This window comes from Aspergillus wentii, assembly GCF_001890725.1.
Source record: "Aspergillus wentii DTO 134E9 unplaced genomic scaffold ASPWEscaffold_1, whole genome shotgun sequence".
Classification (NCBI taxonomy): Eukaryota; Fungi; Ascomycota; class Eurotiomycetes; order Eurotiales; family Aspergillaceae; genus Aspergillus; species Aspergillus wentii.
The window spans coordinates 1,368,187-1,383,196 of record NW_024467832.1 but is presented as its reverse complement, the minus strand read 5'-3'; the positions used below and the strand labels follow the sequence as shown (position 1 = coordinate 1,383,196).

The 15,010-nt window shown below is 47.8% G+C and overlaps 7 protein-coding genes across 7 annotated transcripts; 4 read left to right on the top strand and 3 right to left on the bottom strand.

The window, feature by feature from the left end:
- Window positions 1-417: 417 nt before the first annotated feature.
- ASPWEDRAFT_166592 (E2 ubiquitin-conjugating protein MMS2) lies at window positions 418-1,066 on the top strand (the record flags this gene model as incomplete). Its single annotated transcript, XM_040830021.1, has 5 exons — window positions 418-490; window positions 553-632; window positions 690-815; window positions 873-952; window positions 1,006-1,066. The coding sequence occupies 5 exons, from the start codon at window positions 418-420 to the stop codon at window positions 1,064-1,066; spliced, it is 420 nt and encodes a 139-aa protein (XP_040694201.1).
- A 635-nt stretch (window positions 1,067-1,701) lies between these two features.
- ASPWEDRAFT_102093 (LYR motif-containing protein) lies at window positions 1,702-2,676 on the top strand (the record flags this gene model as incomplete). Its single annotated transcript, XM_040827449.1, has 3 exons — window positions 1,702-1,750; window positions 1,819-1,979; window positions 2,044-2,676. The coding sequence occupies 3 exons, from the start codon at window positions 1,702-1,704 to the stop codon at window positions 2,674-2,676; spliced, it is 843 nt and encodes a 280-aa protein (XP_040694200.1).
- Window positions 2,677-3,248: 572 nt separating this feature from the next.
- Window positions 3,249-4,605, bottom strand: ASPWEDRAFT_33944 (RWD domain-containing protein). The gene is made up of 2 exons (XM_040833896.1): window positions 4,193-4,605; window positions 3,249-4,118 (listed from the first exon to the last, which is right to left on the bottom strand). The coding sequence occupies exons 1-2, from the start codon at window positions 4,257-4,259 to the stop codon at window positions 3,484-3,486; spliced, it is 702 nt and encodes a 233-aa protein (XP_040694199.1). The 5' UTR covers window positions 4,260-4,605; the 3' UTR covers window positions 3,249-3,483.
- Window positions 4,561-6,159, top strand: ASPWEDRAFT_33941 (ACL4 family protein). Its single transcript, XM_040833895.1, has 2 exons — window positions 4,561-5,256; window positions 5,317-6,159. The coding sequence occupies exons 1-2, from the start codon at window positions 4,700-4,702 to the stop codon at window positions 5,945-5,947; spliced, it is 1,188 nt and encodes a 395-aa protein (XP_040694198.1). The 5' UTR covers window positions 4,561-4,699; the 3' UTR covers window positions 5,948-6,159.
- A 135-nt stretch (window positions 6,160-6,294) lies between these two features.
- Window positions 6,295-10,606, top strand: ASPWEDRAFT_47327 (uncharacterized protein; the record flags this gene model as incomplete). The annotated part of the gene is made up of 10 exons (XM_040836944.1): window positions 6,295-6,556; window positions 6,637-6,947; window positions 7,004-7,558; window positions 7,611-7,790; window positions 7,843-8,003; window positions 8,474-8,624; window positions 8,765-9,657; window positions 9,712-9,917; window positions 9,978-10,102; window positions 10,295-10,606. 10 exons carry the CDS (start codon window positions 6,295-6,297, stop codon window positions 10,604-10,606), a joined length of 3,156 nt encoding a protein of 1,051 aa, XP_040694197.1.
- Window positions 10,607-11,481: 875 nt separating this feature from the next.
- Window positions 11,482-11,903, bottom strand: ASPWEDRAFT_218915 (uncharacterized protein). Its single transcript, XM_040832297.1, has one exon. The coding sequence runs from the start codon at window positions 11,767-11,769 to the stop codon at window positions 11,539-11,541; it is 231 nt and encodes a 76-aa protein (XP_040694196.1). The 5' UTR covers window positions 11,770-11,903; the 3' UTR covers window positions 11,482-11,538.
- Window positions 11,904-12,037: 134 nt separating this feature from the next.
- ASPWEDRAFT_102598 (B-type cyclin nimE) lies at window positions 12,038-13,593 on the bottom strand (the record flags this gene model as incomplete). Its single annotated transcript, XM_040827495.1, has 3 exons — window positions 12,038-12,135; window positions 12,188-12,326; window positions 12,379-13,593. 3 exons carry the CDS (start codon window positions 13,591-13,593, stop codon window positions 12,038-12,040), a joined length of 1,452 nt encoding a protein of 483 aa, XP_040694195.1.
- Window positions 13,594-15,010: the final 1,417 nt, after the last annotated feature.

Here is a 15,010-nt window from a genome sequence, read left to right as displayed (position 1 = left end):
TGTTGTTTCATTGGAGTCGGTTAACAATCAGGACAACAAAGACGGAATAAAAGCCTAGCGCTCCATAGGCATCAATGGAGTAAAGTTCCCAAGCAAGGACAATCTTCTAATAATAGACGTCCTGTGGGTTCTGCCCAAATGGATCTCAAATAACAACGCGATGTCTGATCAACAATAGCATCAGGTGGCATCTCCAAGGAACGAACGCCAAGGCGGGAGATAGCCGCTGCACGTGATTTATCAGTGCCCGTTATCATCACGTGTCAGCTGCTCCTCGCGAAGAGATATGCTACTGCTGCAGAAGGTGGGATAAGTGCCCCTCTTTCGCCTCGGTCATAGAAACAATTCCCTCCCCCCCAACATCCACCTTTCTTTCCACCGTTGCACTGTTTATCTTTCCCTTGCCTCACCCTGACAATGACGGCCAAGATCCCTAGAAATTTTAGGCTCCTTGAGGAGCTCGAGAAGGGCGAGAAGGGTCTTGGAGCAGGTTAGTAGCATCCTTGTAATCATATATGCGGTGACTCACTGATCTAACTTGTTGTAAATTAGAGGCATGCTCTTATGGTCTTGCAGATGGTGAGGATATGATGATGAGTAACTGGAATGGAACGATTCTTGGACCTCCTCACGTTCGTTGAATCTCTACATTCATTCCTCGTCATATCGCTAACGTGGTAAATTATCAGAGCATCCATGAGAACCGGATATACAGTGTCAACATTCATTGCGGACCCGAATACCCCGATAGCCCTCCAAGCATTCAATTCATTTCGAAGGTTAACCTTCCATGCGTTGACGGTCGAACGGGAAAGGTACGGCCCTGTGCAAAATAGCGGTATCAAGAGACAGTGGCTCTAACACCTGTTTAGGTCGATCCTACAAAGCTGCCCTGCCTTGCTCAATGGAAACGCGAGTACACCATGGAGACTATCCTGATTGAAATGAGAAGGTAAGGTGGCACCGCTGTTTCCCGTTGGACTTTGGCTAATGCACTGCGCTCAGGTACATGGCCCTACCACAGCACAAGAAGTTGCCCCAGCCTCCGGAGGGCTCCAACTTCTGATTTACCCTACCCATATGGCTCGGAATCGAAAACGGAGTATCATGGTTTTTCTTTGCGTTTTTTTCATTTCCTTCCTGTCCTGGCTTCCTTAGAGCGTGTACAGTCTATGCATAACGGCAAGCATTGGCGTGGCTTCTTTATAAAGCCTACTTTCAATAACTATATCGATCTCTAGAAACGTCTCATTTCTCTCTTGCGGTTCATCAATCAGTTGTATTTATCATTATACCTGCCTTGATACTTTCCATGGACTAGCGAATATCGTTTATCAACAGCTTGGCCCATATAATCAGTGCAGCCATAATGCTGTGCAGGTGGTCTTACATTGAAAGTTACCCGACGTGCTATTGAAGAGGAAAGTGAGAGAAATGGTACAACGCGGAATTAGACACCAATTTTTGGTAACAAAGAATACCTGCTAGGAAATTGTTGAAGAGATTCTATCAACTCATAACTCAGTATTTATCGAAAAACCAATCTCCATAGACAAGAGCTTTCTGCGATCATGATGTCTATCTTGGTGGTAGATAGGACTATATTCTCGTATCATCACGTGATCACCGACTGCTCCTATTCACATGCCCATGATAATGTGAAGATAGAATCAGATTTTCCCAAGCTGTTCACATTTCATAATGCACAAGGTAGTTGTCCCCAAACTATCTGGGGTCCATCGCTTTGCTTGTAAGTTTCAGGTACTTTTAGGCAATTGACACTTTCAATGTATCTCTAACATAGTGTTTCTCTGTCAGGTTTGGCGCTCTACCGGGCACTTCTTCGACAATGCACGCGACTACCAAATGCCACGCCGGAGCTCAACGCATCCAAACCCTTAATAAAACAAAAATTCCATAGATATAAGAGCCTCCAAAGCCCATCCCAGACAGTGAATGCCATGAAGGCCGGATACGAGGTGCTCCCTCTTCCTCCGATTTTCGTGTTTAAAAGTTGATGCTAAAGTTTGTGGTCTCGAACAGGCCTTGGATCTATTACACAACGCATCCCAAGGAAAGAAGCGCGATGTCAGTCATATCACGAAACTTATTACACATAGTCAATCGATGAAAGAGGAAAGCCGTCTAGCGCAAAGGAAAATGGGCTTGATCAAAAATTCAAAGCCCGTGTCTCCGAAGGTACAAAAGAAGGAAGAGTCTAGGCGTCTTCAACAGAATACCGCTCGACGACATCCAGATGCCACTTCGATCCTTTCCCGCCCTCGACCCGTTGTCAGTGGGAGACGGCAGATACCTGTTCTCGTGAACGCGCGTGGGGTCCCGTTTTTGCGTATCAAGAAACCCCAACCGAAGAATCTCAGTGGTGTGCTAAGAACCAAGCTTGAAAAGCGTTGGAGTAAAATCGAGCGACGCGAGAGATTGCAATTAGAGCTGCTGTTCGCCAAGGATGAAGATTTATGGGACAGATTAACGATTGACCAAGAACCAGACACCTGGTCTCAGGAGGTCCTGACCGCTCTCAAAGATGTCAATACAAAGATCAAGGAGACCGACAACAAAAATAAGGAGCTCGCAGAAGCCATGTGGAAGGTTGTCCTTGCTGAACGCGAATTGGCAGCTAAAGAGAAAGAGGAGAAGGATGTTTCGCCTGTGTGATTCTCTCAGGAAATAACCATCCAAGATAATACACTGCCTACAGCTTCGTTGGAGGTGGATTTCTTTCGTCTATTGAGAGAAATTGGACCTGACTAGTTCGATCAACAGTCCGATCGACAGCCTTCAATTTTTGCTCTTGCCAAAGCAACGTCTTGACCAGCTGGCCTGCTTGAAGTACCACCATCCAGGTAGCCGGGCAAATATTGACGCGCGTTTCGTCAACTGTCCTCGGTAATATCCATTGCCCTTCTTGGTGAACGGGACTGGAGCACAATGCCAAATTGTCGCACTGTAACTTGACAATCCCTTGGGTGGGCCCCGTTATACAAAGCAAGTTATGACCAGCGACAGACATGAAAAGCCATGTCACAATAATTTCGGCTTACTAGGCATCGGATCTCTCAATGATATTGATTGGGTTCGCCGACCAATATGGGAATCAATCATGGAATATGCCGGTTCTCTTGTCGCGGACATAGTACTACCCCGATATAATCTGCAAAATGGAAATGAACTTCAAAGACATCCCCCGAGTACTGGATTCGAATGTAGGCGGATGTCATGTCCTGGTACTTGCGAGTAGTCGAAATATTCAGTGCACATCGATGTGTCACTAAAGCGCGCCATGCTCTTCATTTCTTTTCATAGCTACTTCCGAGTTAAATGGCCATCTATTTACAAGTCGCTTTTTTTGCGATATAGTCATTCCATATACATTGCGGTCACTTTGGATTTCGTCGTTGATCAGTGAAGGATATAGGTTGACAACAAAATGGAAGCACCATAACATATGACAATAGGATCCGACTATGCTGCTATCTTCGCCTTTTCCATGGCAGCCGGTAAAGCATCCTCCTCATCCTCATCATAATCTGCTTTTCCAGCCAAGCCTCTTTCCCATAGTTGTCTGCCGGTCAATTTCTTCTCTTCCTTGGCCGCTGACTTCTTGGGTTTCTTTTCTTCTGCCTCCTTCTCCTCCCGCTTTCTCTGCTCTTCCTCCTCCTGCTCTTTCCTGAATTTTTCACGCCAGGCCAAGAAGGACTCTGGGGTCACGGCTGTGCCCTCAAACTTCCGGTTCTCTTCTTCTTCGATTTTGGCGGCTTCCATCTCTTTTAGGGCTTGTTCCGCATTTGCCCGCTCACTCATGAGAAGCTCAGCGCTTTCTTTCAAGGTGCTGACCAGAGTAAATACCATTGCCATACCCATGTTCTCTTCAATGGTAGGCTGCAAGGCTTCGAGAAGTCGTTCACGATCCTCCTGAACATCCAGTCTGGGGTGTTTGGGCGTATTATGGGGGGCGGATATCTCTAGTTCTGGTGCAACATCCGGGTAGTCTGCAGGGTAAGAGACCTGCAGAATTAAGGAGGGCTGCTCCGCTTCTTCGTCATAATTGTCGAGATCGTCCAGTACTACCGATATGCGATATGAGGTTTCGGATATGTCTACATTCTAATATCAGCAGCTGAACTTAGGATAAAGCAGTGTCCAGGAGAAAAACCCAAGGGCAAATACAGACCTGTGATCTCTTCAGGGAAAATGGAATCGAGCACCTCGCGCTCCTCAATCTGTTCTTCGCGACCCATTGTTGCTTCGACTCTGCCGCCCAGCGGATTTGGAGGGGTAGTGTTTGCTTATGGACTTTCAGGAAAGTCGAACAATCAGAAATCCAGCGTTCACTGGGATCGTATATCGCACACTAGCGATAATTGCAGGATTCCAGAAATAGAGGAAAGCGATATAATAAAATACTGACCATGTGTTTTTCGAGTCGGGGTTCACATAAATCGTCCATCGACACAATATTGCAGTCCCACATGCAAACGGAACAAACAGATAAGAAATCGACCAAAATTATTTGGAGGGACTTGCAACACTCCGCCTTCTCGCTGCTCAACTTTTTTCATTTAAAAAGCACCCCAGGTATAATACGATATATTTATACTTGGTATTGATATCGGAAACGTATTTTTATCAACCAGGAAATCAAGTGTACGTTTGACGATTTTTGTTACGATCATATACCATGGGCAAGCCCAGAACCCAGAAAAAGAAGACATCTAAATCCCGCGCAAAGTCCGTCCTCGGTCCTGGCGGCTCAATATCAAAGCAGAAGATGAACCAAGACCCCTCGAAGCTCCTTGAGCAGGCTACGACCCTCCTTCAGACAGGCCGGGCCGATGAAGCGCTTTCGCTAGCTCAGCAAGCCCTCAATAATGCGCCCGCCAATTCGCCCGATCAACTGTCCGCTATAAACTCGGTCGCAGAAATCTACGTTGAGCTTGGAGAGATCGATACTGCACGAGAGTATTTTATTCGCTCAGTGGAATTGGACCCGAATGGCACAATACCTGAATCCCAAGGAGGGGGCGCCGAGAAGTTCCTTTGGCTGGCTCAATTGAGCGAATCTGGAGGAGTTGAGAGTGTCCAATGGTTCGAAAAGGGTGTTTCATCCCTCAGACATATCATCCAACAGTTTGAGGGGAAAACCGATTCGGAAAGCACCGCTGCTTTGGAAGAAAAGAAGAAGAAATTGGCAAATGCTCTGTGTGGAGTTGCCGAGATTTACATGACTGATCTCTCGTAAGTTGCATCTTAGTCTTTACCTTTTGTCCTAAACCCCTTTAGACTGACAATGAATAGTTGGGAAGAAGATGCAGAGGCCCGCTGCGAGGCCCTCATTACAGAGGCTCTCCAAGTTAACCCCACCGCACCCGAAGTGCTACAGACTCTTGCATCCATCCGGATATCACAACTGCGAACAGACGATGCCCGAGAAGCGCTGTCGAAGAGTCTGGGGTTGTGGAAAGACTTGCCCCCCGAAGACCTAAGAATCCCGGATTTCGCGACGCGAATCAGTCTTGCCCGTCTCCTAATGGAGGTTTCCATGGAGTTTGAGGCAATTCAAGTGCTTGAACGTCTGATCCTGGAAGATGATCAAAGTGTTGAGGCATGGTACCTAGGAGGATGGTGTCTTTATCTTCTGGCCGAAAAGCAACAAGCGCCTGAAGAGGCGGAAGCTGAAGAAGAAACACCTGAGGCCAGACGCCATGCATCGCTAGTCGCCAGTCGCGAGTGGCTCAAACAAAGCTTGACGCTCTACGGCCTCATTCAATACGAAGATGAGAGACTCAAAGAGCACGCTCTCGAGCTGGTCCAGGGCATGAACAAAGAAATCGGCGAGGACATGGATGAAGAAGAAGAAGGTGAAGAGCAAGTAGGCGAATGGGAAGATGACGATTCGGACGAAGACGACGAAATGGCGGATTCATAAAATAGTAGCACGCACTATATTCTCACGAAACACGGGATTTTGTCATGATACCAATAGAGAAAAGAGAGATGCCCTCCTAATGAAAAGTGTTTTTGATCATGTATATCCCCAACGTATCACAGCTGCCCTTGTAGATGCCGCATGATCACCCCCGTCTTGCCACTCTCGGTCTCTTTGTCGCGCAATATCAAGGCATCGGCGCCGGATTAAGTCGTCTCCGGCCGCTTCCCCCCAGAGATACGCAGGGCCAAATTTTGCCCGGCATTCAACCATCGTGACAACGAGCTCAATGTGAGTGAATAGTTGTCATTGAGGCTGCTGGAAGCGTCCTATCTCCCCCTTTCAGGATGGACCTGGTACCAGCGCCAAGCGGGGAGAGCTCGTCGTTGAAGAATCCGGTGGTTGAAGTGGAAGCCATCGATATGGCCTCGGCGGAGGTGGAAGGGAATAATAATATCAAGGCAGAGAATACGGTCGCTGTGGAAGAAGAGGTATCTCAGTCCGAGTATGAGACGGACAGTAATGAATCGGGCGATGAATGGGAGACCCAATCTTTATACGAAGACGCTATTCAGGTCCTGCGCGATGAGCAACTGCGCGACGGCGGAGGTATGTACTTGATAACACGGTCTTTCCTTGCCCTTATTCGCTATTCGTCAAATATATTAACTGGCTGTTTTCTGGTTTAGTGCCTGGCGCCTGTACATTAGAAGAGGCGGTTGCCTTTCGACAACGGCTTCATGATATAGGCAAGGCGGCGTTTGTCGAAGAGACGATTGCTCGCGATACAGTCACCGCAAAGAAACTGTGCACTGCATTTGGAATTCTCCCACCCCCTTTCCTTGAAGGCGCACCCGATGAGGCCTATCATCCACTTCTGGCTATTGCGATCTCTCGCGAATTCTCCCGGCGTCAGAAGCTTCCCCAGTACAATTCGATTGATGATGCTGTCCGGTTACTGAAAGAGTCCAAGAATATCATTGTCTTGACAGGCGCGGGGGTGAGTATTTTGTCCTTGTTTTAGTTTGAGTACGCGGCTCATCTGATGTGCACTAGATCTCCACCAGTCTTGGAATTCCTGATTTTCGGTCCAAGGACACTGGTCTTTATTCGCAGCTGGAGCATCTGGGTTTGAGTGACCCCCAGGAGGTCTTTGATATCCATATCTTTCGCGAAGACCCGAGCATATTCTTCTCGATTGCAAAGGATATCCTGCCTATGGAAAGGAAGTTCTCGCCAACCCATGGATTCATTCGACTTCTTCAGGACAAGGGCAAACTGTTGACCAACTACACCCAGAATATTGACAACATCGAAGCCAATGCTGGAGTCCTTCCGGAGAAAATCGTACAGTGTCACGGCTCATTTGCAACAGCTACTTGCGTCAAGTGCAATTACAAGGTTCAGGGTGATGCGATCTTTGATGAAATCAAAAAAGGCGCTATTCCGGAATGCGATTCCTGCAAGAAACTACTCGCGGACGACGCGCTGAGGCCTCAGGGGCTGAAGCGGAAGCGCAGTTCCAACGGCGCGCAGAAGAACCGAAAGGATAATAACGAGGACAGCTCTGATGAAGAAGATTATGAAATACCTACTCCTGGGGTGATGAAGGTGAGTCAATAAATGGTCGCTTTGGTCAATTCCGTATACTGATCATTTCCAGCCTGATATCACCTTCTTTGGCGAGGACCTTCCCGATGAGTTCGGGCGTCGTCTCCTCCATCACGATCGTGACCAGGTAGACCTGGTAATCGTCATTGGAACTTCGTTAAAGGTAGCACCTGTCGCAGAGGTTCCAGGTGTGCTCCCCCGAAATGTTCCTCAGATTTACATTTCGCGTACTGTAAGTTGTGCCTTGATACAATCCAACTACCACATAACTGATTATTCCTTAGCCTGTGTCGCATACTGGCTTTGATATAGATTTATTAGGGGACTGCGACGTGGTGGTCTCGGAGCTCTGTCGTCGGGCTGGCTGGGACTTCAAGCATGAGATGATCCCCGCCGACGAGAAGGTCGAAGTTGCCCCCGTAGAGGGATATGAATCACGACATGTGTTTAAGGCTGTTGGCGCATAGCGGTGGTGTTTGTTCATGGATATCTCGCCCCTATCTATCTGCACAGGGATGGCGTAACTATATGGGTTTCTTTTTAAGGGTATGCTGTGGTACATTCGGAGGGCTTTGTTGTAAGAATGATTTTAGTAGACATGGTTTTTCTTTTTTTCTTTTTTGAGTTATGTTGAATATCCAATGGAACAGATCGAATTCGTTATTAGAGTCTATTATTCTCCATTCCTGTAATGATAATAAGCATTGCGTTATTATTCCCAACTTTTGCTGTGAATAATTGCGGGTTTCCGTCGGCCCAAAGAAAAAAAGGAAAAAAGAAAAAAATTAAAGAGAAAAAAAGTTCCTTCTGTCCAACACATTGAATCACCACCACCATATCAAAGCTGCACAATTTGGGCTTTAAAGAAGGGCCAACGCATTGAAATAATTGGGCTGCACTCTACACGAATACAAGACTTCATCCAGACCGAGTGGTGGAAGTGAGGTTCGAGATGGAGTATCTCATCCGCTTCGCACAGACTCATGAGAGCTTTCGCGTGCCAGAAATTGAGGCTCTGGCGACACTGGCTGGCATCGATATTGAGATCCTGTCTTATAATGAGTTTGTATGTGGATACTGTCGCCTTTTTGCTTTCTGGTTCTTTTGCGCCGTCTTCGATTTGTCTTAAGCGGATGAGGGGCTGTCTTCCCCGCGGAAGGGCTTTTTGATATATATTTCGACATCACTTGCTAACCACCACCTCAGAGACCATACTGTCTTGTAAGACTGAAAAATATAGAAGCAGCGCGCGCCTTGGTTAGGCGCAGCATTCTGGCAAAGGATATTTTCGAGCTCTGGGGTCAAGGAACCAACTATGACGAAGTCCACGCTGACGTCCGCAGGCGGACGCAGGATCGCTGGAAGGACTATAAGGACTCGTCGTTTCGCTTCAGCTTTGACACTTTTGCCTGGAGACGCAATCAGCAGTCGAAGAAGGAGGTTATTCAGAGCTTTGCCTATTTGGGCTTCGAAGGTCCGATTCGGCTCAAGGGCCCCGATGAGGACTTTTGGGTCTTTGAGGAATACATCTCAGATGTCGAGGGCATGGCTACTGGAACGACCCCAAGCTCAGAATTGAAGACAGAGACGCAGGAGCCCCAGAAGATCTACTTTGGACGTTGGGTTGAAGACAGTGATCGGGATGCTATGGTCCGGTATGACCTCAAAAAGCGCCGGTACATCAGCACGACATCCATGGATGCAGAGCTGAGTCTTGTCACGGCCAATATGGCTCTCGCGGCACCTGGAAAGCTGTTCTACGATCCGTTTGTTGGAACAGGGAGCTTTTGCGTTGCTGCCGCCCATTTTGGGGCCTTGACGTTTGGATCCGATATTGACGGGCGAAGTTTCCGCGGCAAAGAGATGGCGCAAGGAAAGCCGATGGGACTGTACTCTAACTTTCAGCAGTATGGTATAGTGAGCAAGTTCGTGGATGCTTTTACCTCGGATCTGACCAATACGCCTCTACGCAAGTCGCCATTCCTCGACGGCATCATCTGTGACCCTCCCTACGGTGTCCGTGAAGGACTCAAGGTTTTGGGAACCCGTGATGGACGTGCAAAGGAAGCGCTTATTATTGATGGAGTTCCAGCCCATTAGTACGTCCTTGTCTGCAAATCTTGCATCTCCCCAGACTAACAGTGCTGTCTCAGTCGACCCGAATACGTTGCACCCAAGAGACCTTATGGTTTCGAAGCAATGCAAAACGATATCCTCACCTTCGCCTCCGAAACTCTAGTGACTGACGGTCGACTATCCATGTGGATGCCAACAGCCAGTGACGAAGACGTGGAGCTGACCATCCCGATGCACCCGAATCTGGAAGTCGTCAGTGTTTCAGTGCAGCCATTCAACAACTGTGGGTGTTCTCGTAAACATGAAAATATTCTAAACAGCTAATCTTGTCAAACTTAATTAGGGTCTCGCCGGCTTATCACTTATCGCAGACTCCCCGAGGGGCAGGTTTCAGATGTCTCTTCACGACGACAGAAGAATGATGACCAGGGAATGTATGCAGATGAGCTGAATGCATTCAGAAGAAAGGTATGCCATACTTGAATCGATCTGCATGTCTAGAAGCTTACATTTCCTTGCAGTACTTTACTGCTAAACGCCTTAACAAAGAACCCGGAAACGAAGGAAATGCATCATCATGAACAAGCCAAAAAAGACAGCTTGATAAAATATACGAAAGAAAAAAAAAATCCCATGGAAAAATTGAAGCAATTCCAAAAGGTATCACAAAATAAACCAAACAAACAAGACATCTATCTACAACTTCCCTCTCTCCCTCGAATCCATATCCAAATCCACCCCCTCAACATCCTTAACGCGCTTCACCTCCCTAGCCAACTCCCCCCGCATCAACCCAGCCAATTTCTCCCCCTCCTCATCATCAAGCTCATCCCTCTGCCCACGACCAAACATGACAAAACTCATTTTGCCACCCGTAGGCGTCGCGTCGAGCGGTGGTCTCGGCACGATATGGAAATGAACATGGGGCACCTGTTGTGCTGCTTGTACGCCTGCAAAATACGTTTGATTTAGATTAGTATGCTATGCATGCATGCATGTATGTGTCGATCAAGGGAGGAGCAGGCAGGGGAGATCTACCATTATTCTGTACTACATTCCAGTGCAGATCTGCATTATCACCGAATAAAGTCTTCATGACGACTCGGGAGATTATGGGGAGCCATTGTCCAACCTACCCACATCAAATTAGAACATCACATAAACATCAATTCAATCACAAATAGTAGGGGAAAGAAAAAATACACACCTCCCGACCAACACCAACACCCACCTCCCCGACCTTCTCATAATGATCTCTTGTAATCACAAGAACATGTCCCTTGGTCAAGGGCATGATATCCAGAAAAGCCAAAACATGTTTCGTGGATAGGATTAGATGAGCCTGTGATCCGGTTGTTGTGTCTGCTGGGGGGAGATCGATGGATGATGAAGGCGGGTGCGGAGGATATGTTGATGCGATGTTGCAAAAGGGACAGGATGGGGATAGTGACATGCTGCTGTAGTCTAATTATGTCTAATTGTGTTAATGGAGGAAATGAACACTATTCTTTCGCAATTCATCTGAAAAGATATATTTATGCAGTGTGTTGGACAAATACTATACCTCGGTTCATATGTTTATATCGTTTGCATTGACGAGGTCAGATGACTACAAGTTGGATAAATTGATAACTACTTATAGATGACCAGAATCAAGTGATACTACTCATTCATTCATGTTTTTCATTCAATAAAAGAAAAGAGGGAAACGAGCGAATATTTACAAAGGAGAAACAAAATGAAGGGGACGCATCCAAAGATGCCAAAGGCAAAAAGTATCCAGCGATTTGAATGTAAAACAATATTAATCTCCCTAGGAAACATTACTGTAGCTCCCCCCATCCCTCTATCCGTTTGTCCTCGCTAAAAGATGAAAAAGAAGTTCGCTTCCATGCCCTTAGATCCTATCCTCCAGTATATCCGTTTTGTTCCCTGGAAGCAACTAGCTGCAACAAAGGGTCATTGCCGGGTGGAGTGAGCTGCAGAAAACCGACAAGTGAACGCCATAAAAAACAATCAGGTTGGAACCAAAAACAAACTGCAAATACATTTCCGACCTCGAAACATCCGACGCCTGCAATACGCACAGGGGGAAGAAGAATTGTAAAGGTATCAAAGTGAGCGTCCGAAGACATCACCAAAAGTTGAGTAAAGAAGAAAGTGTGTTAGAAGAAAACAAAGTTCAGCGCCGGACACCCCTAGAAGAAATGAATAATGCGTGCATGCGCAAAGTGAAATAGAAGAATGCCATCGTAAACATATGCAAAGGTGCCTTATACCATCACAAACAAAGAAATGCCAAGATATGTAACGAATCAACTTCCCTCCGCGGCATTTTTGCCATGGAGATGTGTGATATCACGTCGCTGATATCAGGCAGATTTATCGTAAATTGCGTTGCCGTTATTGGCCATCCTTGATATAGCTGTAGGGTTCCGACAGGGAGCCGTCGATGTACAAGTGGTGATACTTTTTGGCCCATTGGCGGGTGAGGATGGAGGCTAAAGTAAATGTTAGGGTACGTGAAGCTCGATAAAATACAAGAAAACTTACCCTTTAGGAACTTCTTGCTGGCATATTTCTTGAAGAATGCTTCGTGCAAAACGGGGCCGTGAAGATAATCGACCATCAATCGGAAAACAGGTTCAATCTCGTCCTCAGTGTATCCAGCATAATGAGCTAGAGTGGCATCCTAAATTTGGGGTTAGCTAATAAAAGGGATGAATGGGCCTAGCAAAACTTACCCAAGGCCCACGTCCCAGAATGAGACGGGCAAGGTACATGGCCGCAGCAGACACATGGCTCTGGGGGAAGCTCATAAATCGGTGATCCAGCAGGCTGATTTCCATAAGATATTTGCCAAGGGTTCGGGCCTGAATGTCGTAGTTGTCCGCCTTGGAGATTCGTCGCAAGAAGTTCATGGGGTTAGGGAAACTCATGTTGTACTCGAGGGTAGCGAGGACATGACGCTCAGCATCCAAGATTTCTTTATCGGTAAAGGTCTCGTCGGCGACGTGGCTGAAGTTGGCGACGTGAGGCGAAAGAACCTCTTCGTACTTGGAGGCAATGAACATGGCAGTCACGCCGACCAATTGCAAACGATCCAGAGCAACGACCTCGGCAGAAAGGAAACGATCGATGATGTTGACGGCGAGGAAAAGAGTCTCGGGGAGGAGGCGGAAGCGGGTGTGAACCTCAATGAGCCAGTCAACCAGGATACCACGCATCTTCCATTCCAAGTCCGGTTGGTGATCAATGTATTGAGGGTTTGGCATGGTTTCCATTTCGAGGTCCTTCAGGTAATCAAAGATTTCGACGACGTACTCAGCAGCCATCAAAGGATCGTCCAAGTCTTCCGTATCCAGGTCTTCAACCTCATCTTCGATTGGCTTCTTGATAATCTCTGGTTCCGCAGGGACTGACACCTCATCCTTCACTGGGGCGGGCTTCGGGGCAGGAGCAGCCTTTTCGGCGAGCTTCTCCGCGACATCGAGCTTCTTGCGTGGGGGCTCATCGGCCAACGGCTTTTCTTGTATCGACTTCTGAGTTCGCTTCTTCTGTGTACTGCCAATTCCTGACCCGCTTCCCGGACGCTTAACTTCGGTCTGGGGCTTCTTTGTGTTGGCATCCTTGGCCCCCAAGGTAGTTCGTGATGTGTTGCTGCGGGAGAGCTTCTGAACACCTCCTGGTTGAATAGTAGCCTTCGAAGTCAAGCCAACCTTGGTGGCTGCCGGCTTCTTTGCTTCCTTGACTTCACCAGCCTCACCCTTGGTAACGTTGCTCACATCGCCAAGAGCAGCGCGTCGTCGCTGAGTTCCGTTGACGGTTGTAGTGGTGGCAGCCTTCTTGCTCTGAAGAGGCTTCTTGGCGGCCGTGGCAGCTGGAGCATCCCCCTTCGTGAGGGCAGCCTTGGCCCGGGTGACTCGGGTCGACGGACCATTCTCATCATTCTCATTCATAGCGCCCCGTGTACGAAGACTTCGAGCCTGTTGAACAATCAATTAGATGGACTGAGACGCGTTTTAGGGGGGGTAGTCGGTGTGCAGAAGCTTAGACTAGATCAAGTAAGACGCGTGATGTGTTCAGACAAGGCTTACCGGAGGCATGATGCTGAAGCAAGAGAAAGGTAAAAAGAACGCGTCGAAAAGAGGGAAGATGGAGGTAGAATATAATTACTGGTCGTCCTGCAGTTGCTGCCCAGTCAGCATTCCAACAGGAGATTACCCCGGTGGAGATTAAAATACCTGAGGATTGAAGGGCCTAACGCACGTACCACGCGTGAAAATGTCGCCTGTCGCCAGAGATACTAGAAAGCAACACTTTTCAAAGACAGGCCGGGTATATGAAGAAGAATTTGGTTGTGATGGGATATCAAAATCGGCTCATATAAAGGTTTGTTGACGTTGTTGACAGTACGCCTGTAAGAGCCGCTCACGTAGCTTTTGATGACGCGCAAGTCACCAGGACCGGAAGAAATCTGCGACAGCACGTAGCTAGAAGTGAAGATGAGATGAAAAGACGCGAGAAAGGCCGAAACTCGTGGGTATTCCGAGACCTTTCAGATTGAATGACTCTGGGTCGAGAGGAGGTTGAGGAGGTTGGTGTAAAGGAAGAGATGGTAAGGTAAACTTGACAGGGCAAAGGCGATGTTTGGCCCTAGTCTTAGCGTGGAAACAGAGGCTAAGCTGGCAATATGATGCCCCACAGCACAACCCAGTTGAGTCGCGTGGAATTGGCGATTATTAAGGGTAGGTAATTATGTGTTTATGTGCAGAATGGATGCGAGGACGAGGTCCTGATATTATGTACGTAGAAACAATTTCCAAAATGAGGAGGGAGGAGGGAGATGTTGAGAGAGAAGAGAGAGAAAGGGAAGAGAGAGGTGAAGCAGAAAAGGGGAGGTCACGCAGGAGGCAATAAGTACCACTACTACCTATGCACGTACATACGGGAGTACTACGATGTGTATGGAAATAATCGATTAGGCAGTGGAAGCAAGGATCGATGCAGTAACGATACCGTCATGGACTCTTCGGAGGGAGGAATAATTTGCGGTGGAGAGCGAGCATCGATCGGCCCCTCTCTGTTTGTTCGCATTTGATGCCAGCCAAAAAACGCCGTCGCGCCCAAAGACCGCCAAGCCCGGAACGTGATGCGGCGCGGCTAAACCCAAAGTGCGGGTAAACAACGCCGTTGCGCGGCAACCGCTTCGGGGCGTTTTCCTTTTATTTTACGGGTCGTGTTTGGCGTGTCGGTCGCGCAGTCCCGTGACCCGCGCCACAGATGGCGGTGCATGATCACATGATGTATCAGCCACACTCTGCGGTCAACTCAACGCCAAAGACATTTTCATTTCGGAGCCAGAGATAGGACGCC

Coding starts and splice junctions, on each gene's coding strand:
- ASPWEDRAFT_33944 (XM_040833896.1), bottom strand. CDS start 4,259: ATGGGTCGCGAAGAACAGATTGAGGAGCGCGAGGTGCTCGATTCCATT. Junction 4,119..4,192: donor TTTCCCTGAAGAGATCACAG/GTCTGTATTTGC, acceptor ATTAGAATGTAG/ACATATCCGAAACCTCATAT.
- ASPWEDRAFT_33941 (XM_040833895.1), top strand. CDS start 4,700: ATGGGCAAGCCCAGAACCCAGAAAAAGAAGACATCTAAATCCCGCGCA. Junction 5,257..5,316: donor ATTTACATGACTGATCTCTC/GTAAGTTGCATC, acceptor GACAATGAATAG/TTGGGAAGAAGATGCAGAGG.
- ASPWEDRAFT_218915 (XM_040832297.1), bottom strand. CDS start 11,769: ATGTCTTCGGACGCTCACTTTGATACCTTTACAATTCTTCTTCCCCCT.